General features: G+C 47.8%; 1 protein-coding gene across 1 annotated transcript in view; it reads right to left on the reverse strand.

Annotated features, from left to right (window-relative positions):
* The window catches only part of LONP2 (lon peptidase 2, peroxisomal), a 95,323-nt gene that overhangs the window by 74,210 nt on the left and 7,220 nt on the right, over positions 1 to 13,893 (reverse strand). The window contains exons 2-4 of the mRNA XM_075576659.1: positions 6,047 to 6,281; positions 5,164 to 5,295; positions 4,925 to 5,047 (exon numbers count right to left, since the gene is read on the reverse strand). Coding sequence (XP_075432774.1) covers positions 4,925 to 5,047; positions 5,164 to 5,295; positions 6,047 to 6,281 — 490 coding nt within the window. The remainder of the gene's footprint in view (positions 1 to 4,924; positions 5,048 to 5,163; positions 5,296 to 6,046; positions 6,282 to 13,893) is intronic.

Genomic DNA, 13,893 nt, shown 5'->3' on the forward strand with positions numbered 1-13,893 from the left:
GCCGTCGCGCTTACTGTAAGCGCTGGCGACGGAGTAAATTGATTTGTTTTGAAGCAATGTTGCGTCGCCGTCGCAAGGCACTATAAGCGCCACCTAAGATACCCACAAAGGCAGCAGGAGAACCACAAGTATATAAATCACAAACACACAGTAAAATGCACATGAAAATAGGGAAGAACGTAAAGGGCATAAATTCTCCAATAAAAAGAAACAAAATTCTAAGTCACCTGAAAAGATCAAGGGCGGATATTGCACTAGTTCAGGAAACCCACAGGAATGAAAACGAAAGTAAAAAACTGAAGCGGGACTGGGTGGGAGAATGTATTTATTCCCCAGCAGTGGGAAAGAAGGGAGGTGCAGCAATTCTAATCATTAAAGCACTGCCCCTGGGAACAATGACTTCCTCTGGGGATACAGCAGAGAGACTGGTGCAATGCAGAGTAAACACACACAAAACAGAATTAAACATTTATAATCTATATGGCCCCAATGAGAATAGCCAGAGCTTTTTCCAGAGCACGGTGGAAAAAATATTGAACGACAAAAGTAACAATACTATAGTGGGCGGAGATTTTAATGTAGCTCAAGATCCATTGTAACGCCGCGCTTATAGTCCTGGCTACGGCGACGCGACATTGTCTGTCGCCATTGTAGCAGCGATTTTTGCTTATAGTGTTAGAGACAAGAGGCGGTGACTGGGGGCGTGGCTGTGAGCAGTTCGCCCTCATTGGCTGATACGCTCACGTGGCCGCTGACATCACGCCGCGGTCGCGGAATAATCAACTTTCATTGACTTCGAGCGATCGTGACCAAGCTGTCGCTCCTACTATAGGCGCACGCGACGGATTCAATACACTTGTTTTGACGCAACGTCGCCGGGACTATAAACGCGGCCTTAAACAAATCAGGGCAAAATATACAGCAGAGGGGATTAAATCCAGGACAGAAGAGTATTAAGACTCCGCGGGAAGCGCTAGGGGTGACGGACTGCTGGAGGTTACTAAATCCCATAGAGAGGGAGTACTCCTTTTTCTCCCATCCTCATAATACCTTTTCAGGAATCGATTATTTTTTAATAAGTGACCATCTAATCCCTAACCTGGGTATGGCTCCCATTGAAAACATCCTGATTTGTGACCATGCTCCAGTAAGGACAGGGCTAAATATTGGGCAGAAAGAGCACAACGATAGGATATGGAGGTTCCCTTCACATTTATATCACATGAGGAGTTTAAAGCTTTCCTACTAAACAAATGGTACCAATTCAAGGACAATAACAATGCACACCAAGAAGAAGGACAATTGTATTGGGAAACGGCACAGGTGGTGCTAAGGGGAGATAGAACGGCCTTTTCAAATAAAAAAAGGAAGGAAATTGACACGGAATTCAGGAAAGCGAGTGACGAGCTAAGCAAAGCGTACAGGAGATTTAAACTAAAACCATCTTTGGCCACAAAACAAGAATATTTATTTAAAAAAAAGGATATATGCAAGATATGGCTGCAGAGAAAGGAAGTAAAAAAAAATGCAATATAGAGACTTTCATCTACATAGATATGGGAATAAAGCTGGCAGACTAATGGGGAATTTATAGAAAAGGTAGAGAAGAGCCCAGTGTAGCACTCACGTTCACCCTCTGGTGATGAGTGTATGATTTAAAACATAAACTTTATTAAATACAACACATATATAAAATATTGGGTATTAAAATGACGTACTAGAGGTCAGTGGATCATGATACTGAAAACCGTGAGGCTCAGGATCAACATAGTATGTGTGTCCTATATGTATCAATTATCACACAGGAAACTAAGCAGAAATCCTGATGTGGACCTCTGTGAAAGGTGAATAAGTAGGGTGTGCTCCGTAAGGTACTATGTCTACAAGTCACATTAGGCAATATATGCATAAACCATAAATAAAAGTGGCGTGACTAGTAGTGACTGGTGCACATGTAAAGCAAATATAATGTGCACCAGTAGATCTCAGTGTGCAGTCAGTAAAGATCCTCCTCAGTGATATAGCTGTAAGCACAGTGCTGTGTGAAGCTGACCTCAGGTAACCTCCTGAGGTCCACAGTATAGGGGTGTAATGCCCTGTAGTGACCTCAGCGGCAATGTCACAGATAGCACTAATGAACACTGTGCTAATAGTAAGGTGGTGGGCATCCTTGTCAGGTGAGCTTAGCACATAAATAGACACTGTACATGAAGAGGGGGTGGCTGCGTATAGTAGAATAGTGGCTGTGGTAGCTATAAGTAGTAATGTACTCTAGCGCATAAATCACGGAATTACACTCTGTGCTAAGTAGAGAGCACTAACCCTATCAGTATTCAATAAAACGAGGCTCTAAGTGTCCATCGGGGCACTACAAGCCTATATATCAGCGCAAGCAGGACACCGCATCAACTCGCGGTATGAGACATGAGAGCGGAAACAATAACAGTCCTGCGCGTGCACGTGACGGAGGCAGCAGCAGGGGCTCCCCTATTACCTTAATGGGGAATTTAGTCAGGAACTACACATCATCTAAAACATATAACGAAAATACAGAAAGCTAATGGGGAAATCTCAACTGAAACCAAAGAAATATCTTTAGCACCTCAAGAATACGATCACAAATTATATGGAAAGAGTGCGGAAAACGCAGAGGTAATGGAGGATTTCATGGGAAAATTACAGTTGCCTAAATTAACAAGGGAAGATCAACAAAAGATGAAATGAGCCAATTTCCATAGAAGAAATATCAGTCGATTAAAAAACTTAAAAATGGCAAAGCACAGAGAACTATCGGATTTTGGTAAAGTGTCTGGGTACAAAATAAACAATGGAAAATCGGAGGCCTTAAATATCAGCCTACCAGATGAGGAAGTGAAATTACTTAAACTAAATTTCAATTACCGGTGGTGTCCTGCATGTATTAAATATTTGGGGGTAAATATATCAAGACACTACAGAGCTCTATACCAAGATAACTACCCAGCGCTTTGGGGTACAATTAAGAAAGATTTGGAACAGTGGCAAGGTTACCAGATATCATGGATTGGGAGAATGATCTCCGTTAAGATGAATATTCTCCCTAGACTTTTATACTACTTTCAGACACTCCCGGTCCATGTGCCTGGCGCTGATCTAAAGAGCATACAAAACAGAATGTTTAACTTCATTTGGCAGGGCAAAAGGCCCAGAGTAGCAAGATCGGTCCTGTTGGCACCAAGAGGAAGGGGAGGTATGGCCGTCCCAGATATACATAAATATTACATAGCAGCACAATTGAAACAAGCTGCTATGTGGAATGCCGACCCAGCCAAACATTGCTGGATCGATATTGAATCTAAATATGCCAGAATGCCTTCTCTGCAGGCATGCCTATGGAGCTTAGATAAAGGAGATAAGCAGACGCACAACCTAAAACTACAAGCGTCCATGTTTACATGGGAAGTATGGTCAAAACACAAGACCAGATTCGGGCTGTGCTCAGCTAACCCACAACTCACGCCCCTAACCAACAACCCAAAATTCCCTCCGGGATGCGGTTCTAAGCTATACGACCGTCTAAAAGAAAGGGGGATCGGGACGATCGCGGACCTTCTGAGCCTGAACACGCTACTGAGCTACCAAGAAGTTAAAGCCAAATATAAAATTAGGGAACTGGACACATTCAAATACCTACAAATCCGTCATTTTGCCCAAAAGGTGTGCCCAACCCCAGAATTCCCCTCCCTTACAAAATTCGAACGACTGTGTCAAGCGAACACATATCAAAGGGGATTAATCTCCGATATATATTCCATTCTAGAAAATTCAACAGCCACCCAAGATCATGATTACATGCTCAAATGGGCGGCAGACCTGAATATCACAATAGAAAGGGAGATTTGGGAGGAAATTTGGCAGGCCGCCTCAGGAACGTCCATATGCACCCTAACAAAGGAGAATATATATAAAATTCTCTTCCACTGGTACCTCACCCCAGCGAGGTTGAACCAGATCTACCCCCTGGCGTCAGATTTATGTTGGAGAGGCTGCGGTCATAGAGGGGACATGGCCCACATCTGGTGGACCTGTCCGGAAATTGTTAAGTACTGGACCAAGGTCCAAAATTTGATAAAAGAGGTCACAGACCTAGAACTGCCTATAGAACCGCAGACCTTCCTACTTGCAAGGCCAATACCAGGTATTGTCCGGACAACTGGGAAATTAATCTCCCATATTTTAACTGCGGCCAGATGCGAGATAGCGGCATCCTGGAAGAGACAAACAACACCATCCAAAAACTCCATTAAAAAAAGGATCAATGAAGTGATGATAATGGAAAAGTTGACGGCCATGCTAAGGCAAAAGCTTATCGCCTTCGACATGATATGGGAACCCTGGTGGCTCCTCAACAGATGAAGGCCCTAGTAGGAAACCAGACTCCCCCCGAACCCCTGTGCCAACTCACTGGGTCCAAGGGCCACAGATTTAGGGCCCCCGGGATGTGAACTCCCAACCCCTCCCTTACCCTCTCCCCCCCCTCCTTCCCCTCCTTCCCCTCTATCCTCACTCTTAGAGGACCCCTTTTTCTAGGACAACCAAGGTTGCCCCTTCTTTACCCCAGAAAAAGTTCAAATGTTTACGTATTAGGCAATGTAATGAAACTGTAAATCATATGTTGTATCAATGCCTAATAAAACTATTTGGAAAAAAAAAAAATGGCAAAGCACCAGTGTCCGATGGGTCTTGTTGAAATGTAATATGTTGTGTTATGGAAAACGCAATAAAAAATGTAAACGATGCTACAGTTCAAATTCCATGTATGTACATCACAAGTGATCTATAATAACAGCATAGCACCTGAATAGCAAAGCAAATACGGGTAATTTATTAGGTTTAAAATACAATGTGTGTGTGTGTCTGCATTCTTCCTACATGTTTAACATACCCTGTTATCATCATCCCGTTTGAGATTTCGGGTTTTCTGCAGGAGTTTTAAGCCTTCAATTTGTCTTAAAAGAAGAGGAATTGTCACCTTAAAACGTTCTTCTAGGCCAACGGCATCTAAAATCTAAAAAAAAAAAAACGTCAAAAAGGAACATTGATTCTTATACGAACAATAACAAAGAAAACCAGAAATATGATATCATTTTATGTAACGGGAAAGGTCTGCTCGCCAGTCCAGACCTGGAGCTTTTCTTCGTTCGATGTCCGAATAATCGATGTCAGAATGTCCGGTAATACTTCCCGGGGCAGATTATTTAATAAACGTTTCAGCTTGGCTACGGCAGGGACAGAAGCATCCAGCATATCGACAAGCTTTAGACAAAGGAAAGAAAAATGAGGCATCAGTTGAACAATCATCCTTATATATTCCCTGCAAGATAGCGATGATAGTGTTACTCCATTTATACTTACTTATAGAAATATTAAATAAAAGATTGTGATTAAAAAAAAATGGTACATTAACGCTGTTATTATTTGTCCCTATGGGTAATAATACACAATTGTTCTTTTTCTGTAAATGAATTAATTCTGGAAAATATTATGCATTGTTTTAGAGCTGTTTGTGCTATATACAGCACTTTCTGTTTCTACTACTCAATATGAACTATAGAGTTGATCGTGTAGTAGCTTCCATGGAACATGATCCAAAAGACAGTGTATAACACATAAAACTGCCAAATGCAACATTTTAAATCAAAAACGGCGCTCTCAATGAAGAAGCCAACCACACTTATCTTGTCGAACAAAACATAGTTTTGCCCAGGGCCTCGTATAGATTATGGAACTTGAAATTCCAAACTATCAGTGGAACAATATCCAGTAAAGCCAAGCAATCAAATAAAAAAAAGCAATTACTTACAAATTGGTTTTGCAGCCCACTGGTATGAAGAGAGACAGGGGTATATTCACCAAAGATTGATTACCATGATCGATCAATAGGGACAATGACTTTAACTCATAATTAATCACTTTATTGCCTCGGCTGTAGTAACCATGTCAAAGGGATCATTTGTAGAGCAGAGCGATACACAGATGAAGTGGTAGTGCATAGGTGGTACAATACCTGCACTGCATATCTGTAGAACTGTTCTGATAACTCCCCTAGTGCCTCCTTGAATTCTGTCTTACTGCTCAACTCCTCAAGGCGATCCAATTGTTCGACTTTGGCAATGGGATATGGTTTCTCCTTCAGCACTTCAGCAATCTTAAATCGGCACAAGCCGGTGACCAGCAGGGTGTAGTGGGGTTTGGGCCAGTTGCTACCAACCACCTGCACAGCCAATGCTGCTGTACCAATCCTGCAACGCAAGTAGAAATGCATTTGTAGCCATTACAGGGAGAATAACCCACTATCCTCCATATGGAACTGGATTTCCCTCTACTTTGTAGCGTGTACTCTTGAAGGTAAAACTTCGGTTCTTTGGGGGTGTGAAGCGTTCATGCTGGAATATTATCCAGCGAACAAACTTTTTTTTATAGACCGTTTCCTCTCTAGTATCAGGCTCTTCTCAATAAAAGAGATTAAAAATAGAATATAAAATGTTTTTTTATTATTCGCCTGTTTTCCTCTAACGATGCTACATCTGTTGCATACAAATATTTGGCATTTTGAATAAAAGCAAGATAGTGACAGCAAAACTGAACGGTTTGCTCCAATGGCAACTGATGACTTAAACACAGCTGATGTCTTTTGGCTGTGTTATTAAGCAGCTCTTCCCAGCAATAGCAAATGAGTCAATTGAATTAAAATGAACATCTATCATAGAAGCTGGAGAACGAACCACACCAAAGATAATATAGTGGTCTGTAAATGTTAAAAAGTTGCCTTTTCACACGATTAAAAAAAAAAAAAAAAGCATAAATCAACCACATTTGATACTTTCCCCATGCCATTAGCACACGTTGGTCCTAGGAGGGAATGTCCCTTTAAAAACCAAGAGTGCCATTTATGGGGTTAAGGAGAACAGGCTGCCTTCATTGGAGATGGCAATAGAACTATTTCATACTCCGTGCACCCATTTCCCACGGAAATGGGACATGCTGTATAAAACACTGTGTACTGTTTCTGTGTATCCTCTTTAACAGGATGCTTGTTATTACCCGTAATCATGGGGTCGTGACATTACCCCTGCTGTGATCATACCAGAAGGTTTTCTTCTACTGAAACATACACTTCATAATCAACAGCATGGCAAATACCACAGAAATGCAAGTTGGGTGCACTTATCACATTGATAATGAATCTTACAAAACAAGCATTATACACATTTGCGTTCGGATCAGCTGATAATGTACATGGCATTATGGCATTTGAGTGGCTTGATTCTGGCACATGTTCGAACTTCCTACCCGGAGCCTTCTTTTTTTTTTTTTTTTTTTTTTTTGTTAAACGATGAAACTAAAAACAGCTTAGAATTCTAATTGAAAACTGATGTTTCTTGTTCCTCTGTGGTCAGGAACAGGAATGTTTGACCCCCAGCAGCTGTATCGGCAAAAAAACATGTGGAATGTTCCTGCGGGCTTGTTCCTTAACCTCGTCACTGCCAGAGGTGCCTGCGATGCATTGCAAGGCGGCCACACTACACAAGAGACATAGCATTGTTGTGTATGTATTCTGTCCCTCCATACTTCTTAGGCTGCGTTCTCTGGGCCGCTGAGCGCGCTCATTGCTTAGAGCGGCGACGTCACCAGCTCTCCAAGCATGAGCACTCGGCTGTGCGGCATATTTTTTTGGGGGCCATGGCCGAGCAGTGACTGGCAATGATTGATTGAGGTCATGTGACCCTTCAGCGTGCCTGAAACACAAATTAATCTGTCTCGGCAAGCGTCCGCGAGCATACAGGCCCGGGCCGCCGTGTGAGAGTGGCCGGACAGATTTGAATTCATTGTGCTGACCGCGCTAAGCGCAGTCGGCGGCACAGTGGACTCAGCCTTACTAACAAAGACTATATTTCATGAGAGAATCCAAGCCCAAAAAACACAATTTGGAGGCCGACAATATTTAGACTGCAGCTCTCGTGGTTCTACCCGGTGGTCAATGCGCCAATAGGCAACAGTAGGGCTGCTATCGCAGTGGGGACACATGTCCTGGTGGCTGTTTACTCAGGAGGCAGACATCATAAAACCAACATACAGATGTAGCAAAGAAGACCGTGTTTGGCACCGCGGACAGCTGTGTCCTGGCGCCAGAGATTAACGCCGCAGGAAGGTCCACTCCGGAAGCATGGACCCCCTTCATTTGTATAAATACAGGATTGAATCAGGGGGTCTCCGCCGTGGAACCCCATTAAATTTCAGCTCTGAGTACCTCCTGCTTCCAGAGGTACTTACCTCCGTAGTGGGTGCCGGAAGCCACTCCAGGGTTCACTATATGGCCGCTTTTCCAAGCTCCCGGGCCCTGCGGGCCAATAGGAAGCCGTGACATCATCCGGTGCGGCTTGGTATTGGCCCATGTGACCGGGGGGCTTTAAACTGCAGGAGATATCAGCACCCCCTTCGGAGGTAAGTACCCCCGGAACCAGGGGGTCCCCATAGCTTACGTTAATGGGGTTTCAGCTCCGGAGACCCCGTTTCAAACCTATATTAAAAAAAAAATTGGATTGCTCCTTTAAAAAGGTATCACATTGTATTACAGCTGACTAAGGCCTGGGTCCCGCTGCGCTCTTTGGCGCGGGCGGCAATGTAGCGAGTTCCCCACCAGCAGGGGAATCCTTGCGAGCCGGTCCCGGTCCCCACTGGCTGCACAGCTGACTACACGCTGTGGCGCGTCAGCCGCTAGGAGACACAACAGAATGGTGTTTCCTAGCGTTGACGCGTGACGTGTGTGGCTGTGAGCCAATGGGGAGGGGAGGCTTCGGGAGGAGGAGAGGCTTCGGGGAGCGGGGAGGAGTGTGGAGTGAAAGCAGGTGAGTGCCTGTCTGTATATGTGTGTGTCTGAGTGCGTGCGTGCCTGCCTGTGTGTGTGTATGTGTGTGCCTGAGTGCGTGCGTGCCTGTCTCTGTCTGTGTGTGTGTGTGTGTATGAGTGCGTGAGTGCCTGCCTGTGTGTGTGTGTGTGTGTGTATGTATGTATGTATGTATGAGTGCCTGTCTCTGTCTGTGTGTGTGTGTGTGTGTATGAGTGCGTGAGTGCCTGCCTGCGTGTGTGTGTTTTTTTTTACTTACCTGCAGCCCGTGGCAGCCCGTGGAGGGAGGGGGGGAAGAGTAGCGGGTCCCTCCGCTCAAGCCACGCCCCCCCCTCCCTGTCAATCCTCCCACTCCCGCCCACCTCCCGCTCCGGCCCCCCACGTCATCGCCGCGCCCCCTCACGTCATGGCCGCACCCCCCCCCCGACCCGTTTGGCCACGCCCCCCCGCTACTACTGAAGTTTCCTGTAGACCGCAGATCGCGGTACAGTGAGTTGCACGCGCCGCCGGCAAGCAAGCCAGTCGTGCGGACGCGTGCAACGGGACCTTAGCCTAAGGCTGAGTCCATGCTCCCTGCTTGCTCGCTGAGGCATGCTGAGGCTCAGGAAAAGCGGGTGCTTTCCCTGGCCTTGCGGTTGCTTACCGCACGCGCCGTCAGCGGGCCGTCAGGGGGCAGGCGCGTCACTGGCCGGGGGCGGGCCAGTAACGTCACGGAGCTGGTTCGCCCTCATTGGGCGAACCGCTCACGTGACCGGCCTGTCGCGCCGGCAAGCGGGGGAAATTTAAATTACCCTAAGACCTGCGCTTCCGCAAGCGCGCGGAAGCGCAGGTGAGCCCCTACTAAAGCCGCTCTAATTGCGGCTGTAGGGGCTCAGTGCTGAGCGGGAGCGCTCCTTAGCACGCTTCCGCCAGCAAGCGGTTAACATGGCCGAGGCCTTAGGCTGCGCTTATAGTGCCGGCGACATCGACGTTGCGGCAAAACAAATGCATTGTCGCTGTCGCCTATAGTGCACGCAACGGCGACAAAGCGACGGAGCAACAGTGCTACCAGAAATCTGGTAGTCACCGATATTTGATTTTTTGGCCGACGGTCTCCCCTTGCGGCCAATCTGGAGCTTCTCCGTGCCTCTGCCCTCCCCTTTATAACGTCATCCAGCGACATCGCCTAAACTTCAAAACACAACTCGTCGCGACGGCGATGTCATCGGTGCCATCGCCGGCTGTATAAGCGCAGCCTTGTACCAGTTTCGACCGCTTTAGCTTGATATGATGGAGTTAAAATGTGATGCAATCTTTGTACCTCTATAAATAATCACCAAGATCGTACTGGAAAGATCGCCTGACACCGCCGATCTAGTATCAGTGGGTTGTGTGTATTAACACACTTTCAGTGTTTGATCTCCCCTGATCACTGTATATTCCTTTCATCACCCTCAGCATTTATCCCATGTCACCTTTGCGCAGTTTCAGAGTCCCCTCTCCTGTAGCACAGAAGATACACTGAAGATGATGAAAGACAAAAATACACTAAACCGCTAAAGCAAAGACGACGAGACGTTGAGCAGCCAAGGAGGGGAGCTGCAAACGTCTCTAGCTAACAGGACAAGTCTGACTGTGCACACATCTGTTCCAAGGGGACCACCTTCAGCCTTCAAATGAGATCTAAATACTGTAACTCAGGAGAGAGATGATTCCACAGTAACACTGCTAACAATGTCCTTGTCGCCGAGATTCGATGTAGGCTGCCATACCTTTGAGCAGACCATCATTAGCGTTCCTCCTAGATGAAATTACAGTGTACAGAGCCTTCGAAACATCAGAAACCTTGAAGGGGAGTACAGTACACTTGAAGGAGAAACCCATGCGGCTCTGTACATTACAATTACATTATAAACTCTAATGTTGGTTCTGCTCAAAGGTATCACACAATCTGCTTTTTTTCCCAGTGCCAACGCGGCTTCTACAACTTTGAACTTGTTGCCGAGACTGAAAAGCCAACACATGGTAAGAATAAAACACTACTGGCTTAGGCAATTTAGTGAAGAAAACAAGAAACTGTGATAAGCAGCAATTCATCCTTTTCGTGCATACATTTTATGACCCTTTATCAGAGGGCAGAAGAAATTACATATAGAGAACAAGGAGAACCCAACGGATGATAACGACAGGTACAGCCAGTGCTAAGAATGGTCTAACTGTGTTAAGACGCAAAGGAGCATCTGGCGTGTAATTCATCAAGGTGTGTTTCATACCCGGGCTGGAAGTCTACACTCTCCCTGGGAGTAAAACACGGCGCTGTGTGTTACTGAGAACACGCAGGCATCTTAAAGGTTTAAATCAGGACAGAAACACGATGCAACATGGAATTGCCAAACTATCAAAGTGTTCTTAGAATCTGCACATTTTTTTAGTTTCTCCTGAATTCAACTTTTTCGCTCAGGCGCGTGAAGGAATGTCCAACGGAGAACATTTTCCTTCTAGTTTGAGCAAATATTTGGATTCGGACTGAGGCCCATAGTTACTAAAGGGGGCTAAACTTGAGCACATCCTAGCTCCCGTTTATTTGAATGGGAGTTAGGTTGTGCTCAAGGCTTAGCACCCTTTAGTGAATACGGGCCTTAGAGTGAAGGCTGCTGGGAGCGTGTTATAGTTTCAAGGCTGTTTAACCATTTAGAAACAAAAACGATGCTAATCTGCCATAACTGTACTGGTTTGCAAAACACAGAGAGGAAAACCCATTCAACCCCTTTTAGGGGGTTATTCATTGGGCTGCGCTTATTAGTGCCCGGCGACGCGATGTCACGCCAAAACAAATACATTGGATCCGTTACATGCGCTTATAGTAAGCGCGACGGAGCGCCAACATTTTTTAAAGCCATTGAAATTTGATTTTGATTTTGGGAGAAACACTCGCCACATGTGACTGTCTCTACACCAATCACAGAGCGCCACTCACTCTGCCCGCCCCCCTTTGTGACGTCACTGGCCTTGTCGCCAGCGACGTCGCTCCAAACTAAGTGGCTGGATCGGCACTACTGCAGCCTAATGAATAACCATAGTACAATCCAAACGACGAAGAAGCAAACTAAGCGTAACTTTTACGATAATACATAACTCATTCTCCATTAACGTCATGCATACTGTCATGATAATGTCATCTCATGACATTATCATGACACATACCATCAATCAGAACCCCACCAAGTTGCTTCCCCGACTATGTACGAGTACAGATAGAATACTGATTGTATCTGCAGGTCTGTCACACATCCCAAACACGGGCCCATTCCCCACGTCACACGTTCCCGCAGCGGCTGCACTGCAGACACGGATTGTGGGCGAGATGCAAGGGAACAGCCAGCAGGTGCCAGACTTTTCCAAGAAACAGAAAGCTAGGGGGCACAAAGCCGGTCCTACTTCCGCATCCACCTGCATGGGCCCGGCTCCCCTCAGCCACCGGACGGGAGGGGAAGGGGGGGAGCGAGTGAGAGAGCAGAAGTGGGGGAGTGAGTGAGAGAGGAGGAAAGGGAGGGATTGAGAGAGGGGGGAATTGGGTGAGAGGAGGGGGGATTGGGTGAGAGGAGGGGGGGATTGGGTGAGAGGAGGGGGGGATTGGGTGAGAGGAGGGGGGGATTGGGTGAGAGGAGGGGGGGATTGGGTGAGGAGGGGGGGATTGGGTGAGAGGAGGGGGGGGGATTGGGTGAGAGGAGGGGAGGGATTGGGTGAGAGGAGGGGGGGGATTGGGTGAGGAGGCAGGGATTGGGTGAGAGGAGGGGGGGGGGGAATTGGGTGAGAGGAGGGGGGGGGGGAATTGGGTAAGAGGAGGGGGGGATTGGGTGAGAGGAGGGGGGGATTGGGTGAGAGGAGGGGGGGATTGGGTGAGAGGAGGGGGGGATTGGGTGAGGAGGGGGGGATTGGGTGAGGAGGGGGGGGATTGGGTGAGAGGAGGGGGGGGATTGGGTGAGGAGGCAGGGATTGGGTGAGAGGAGGGGGGGGGGAATTGGGTGAGAGGAGGGGGGGGGGAATTGGGTAAGAGGAGGGGGGGGGGAATTGGGTGAGATGGGGGGGGGAATTGAGTGAGAGGAGGGGGGGGGAATTGGGTGAGATGAGGGGGGGATTGGGTGAGAGGAGGGGGGGATTGGGTGAGAGGAGGGGGGGGATTGGGTGAGAGGAGGGGGGGGAATTGGGTGAGAGGAGGGGGGGGAATTGGGTGAGATGGGGGGGGGGAATTGGGTGAGAGGAGGGGGGGAATTGGGTGAGAGGAGGGGGGGAATTGGGTGAGAGGAGGGGGGGGGGAATTGGGTGAGAGGAGGGGGGAATTGAGTGAGAGGAGGGGGGGAATTGAGTGAGAGGAGGGGGGGAATTGGGTGAGAGGAGGGGTGGGAATTGGGTGAGAGGAGGGGGGGAATTGGGTGAGAGAAGGGGTGGGAATTGGGTGAGAGGAGGGGGGGGGAATTGGGTGAGAGGAGGGGGGGAATTGGGTGAGAGGAGGGGGGGAATTGGGTGAGAGATGGGGGGGGGAATTGGGTGAGAGGAGGGGGGGGGGAATTGGGTGAGAAGATGGGGGGGGAATTGGGTGAGAAGATGGGGGGGATTGGGTGAGAAGATGGGGGGGGGGGAATTGGGTGAGAGGATGGGGGGGGAATTGGGTGAGAGGATGGGGGGGGAATTGGGTGAGAGGATGGGGGGGGGGAATTGGGTGAGAGGATGGGGGGGGAATTGGGTGAGAGGATGGGGGGGGGAATTGGGTGAGAGGATGGGGGGGGAATTGGGTGAGAGGATGGGGGGGGAATTGGGTGAGAAGATGGGGGGGATTGGGTGAGAGGATGGGGGGGGGGATTGGGTGAGAGGATGGGGGGGGGGGAATTGGGTGAGAGGATGGGGGGGGGGAATTGGGTGAGAGGATGGGGGGGGGGAATTGGGTGAGAGGATGGGGGGGGGAATTGGGTGAGAGGATGGGGGGGGGAATTGGGTGAGAGGATGGGGGGGGGAATTGGGTGAGAGGA

Source organism: Ascaphus truei, chromosome 19, assembly GCF_040206685.1.
Source record: "Ascaphus truei isolate aAscTru1 chromosome 19, aAscTru1.hap1, whole genome shotgun sequence".
Classification (NCBI taxonomy): domain Eukaryota; kingdom Metazoa; phylum Chordata; class Amphibia; order Anura; family Ascaphidae; genus Ascaphus; species Ascaphus truei.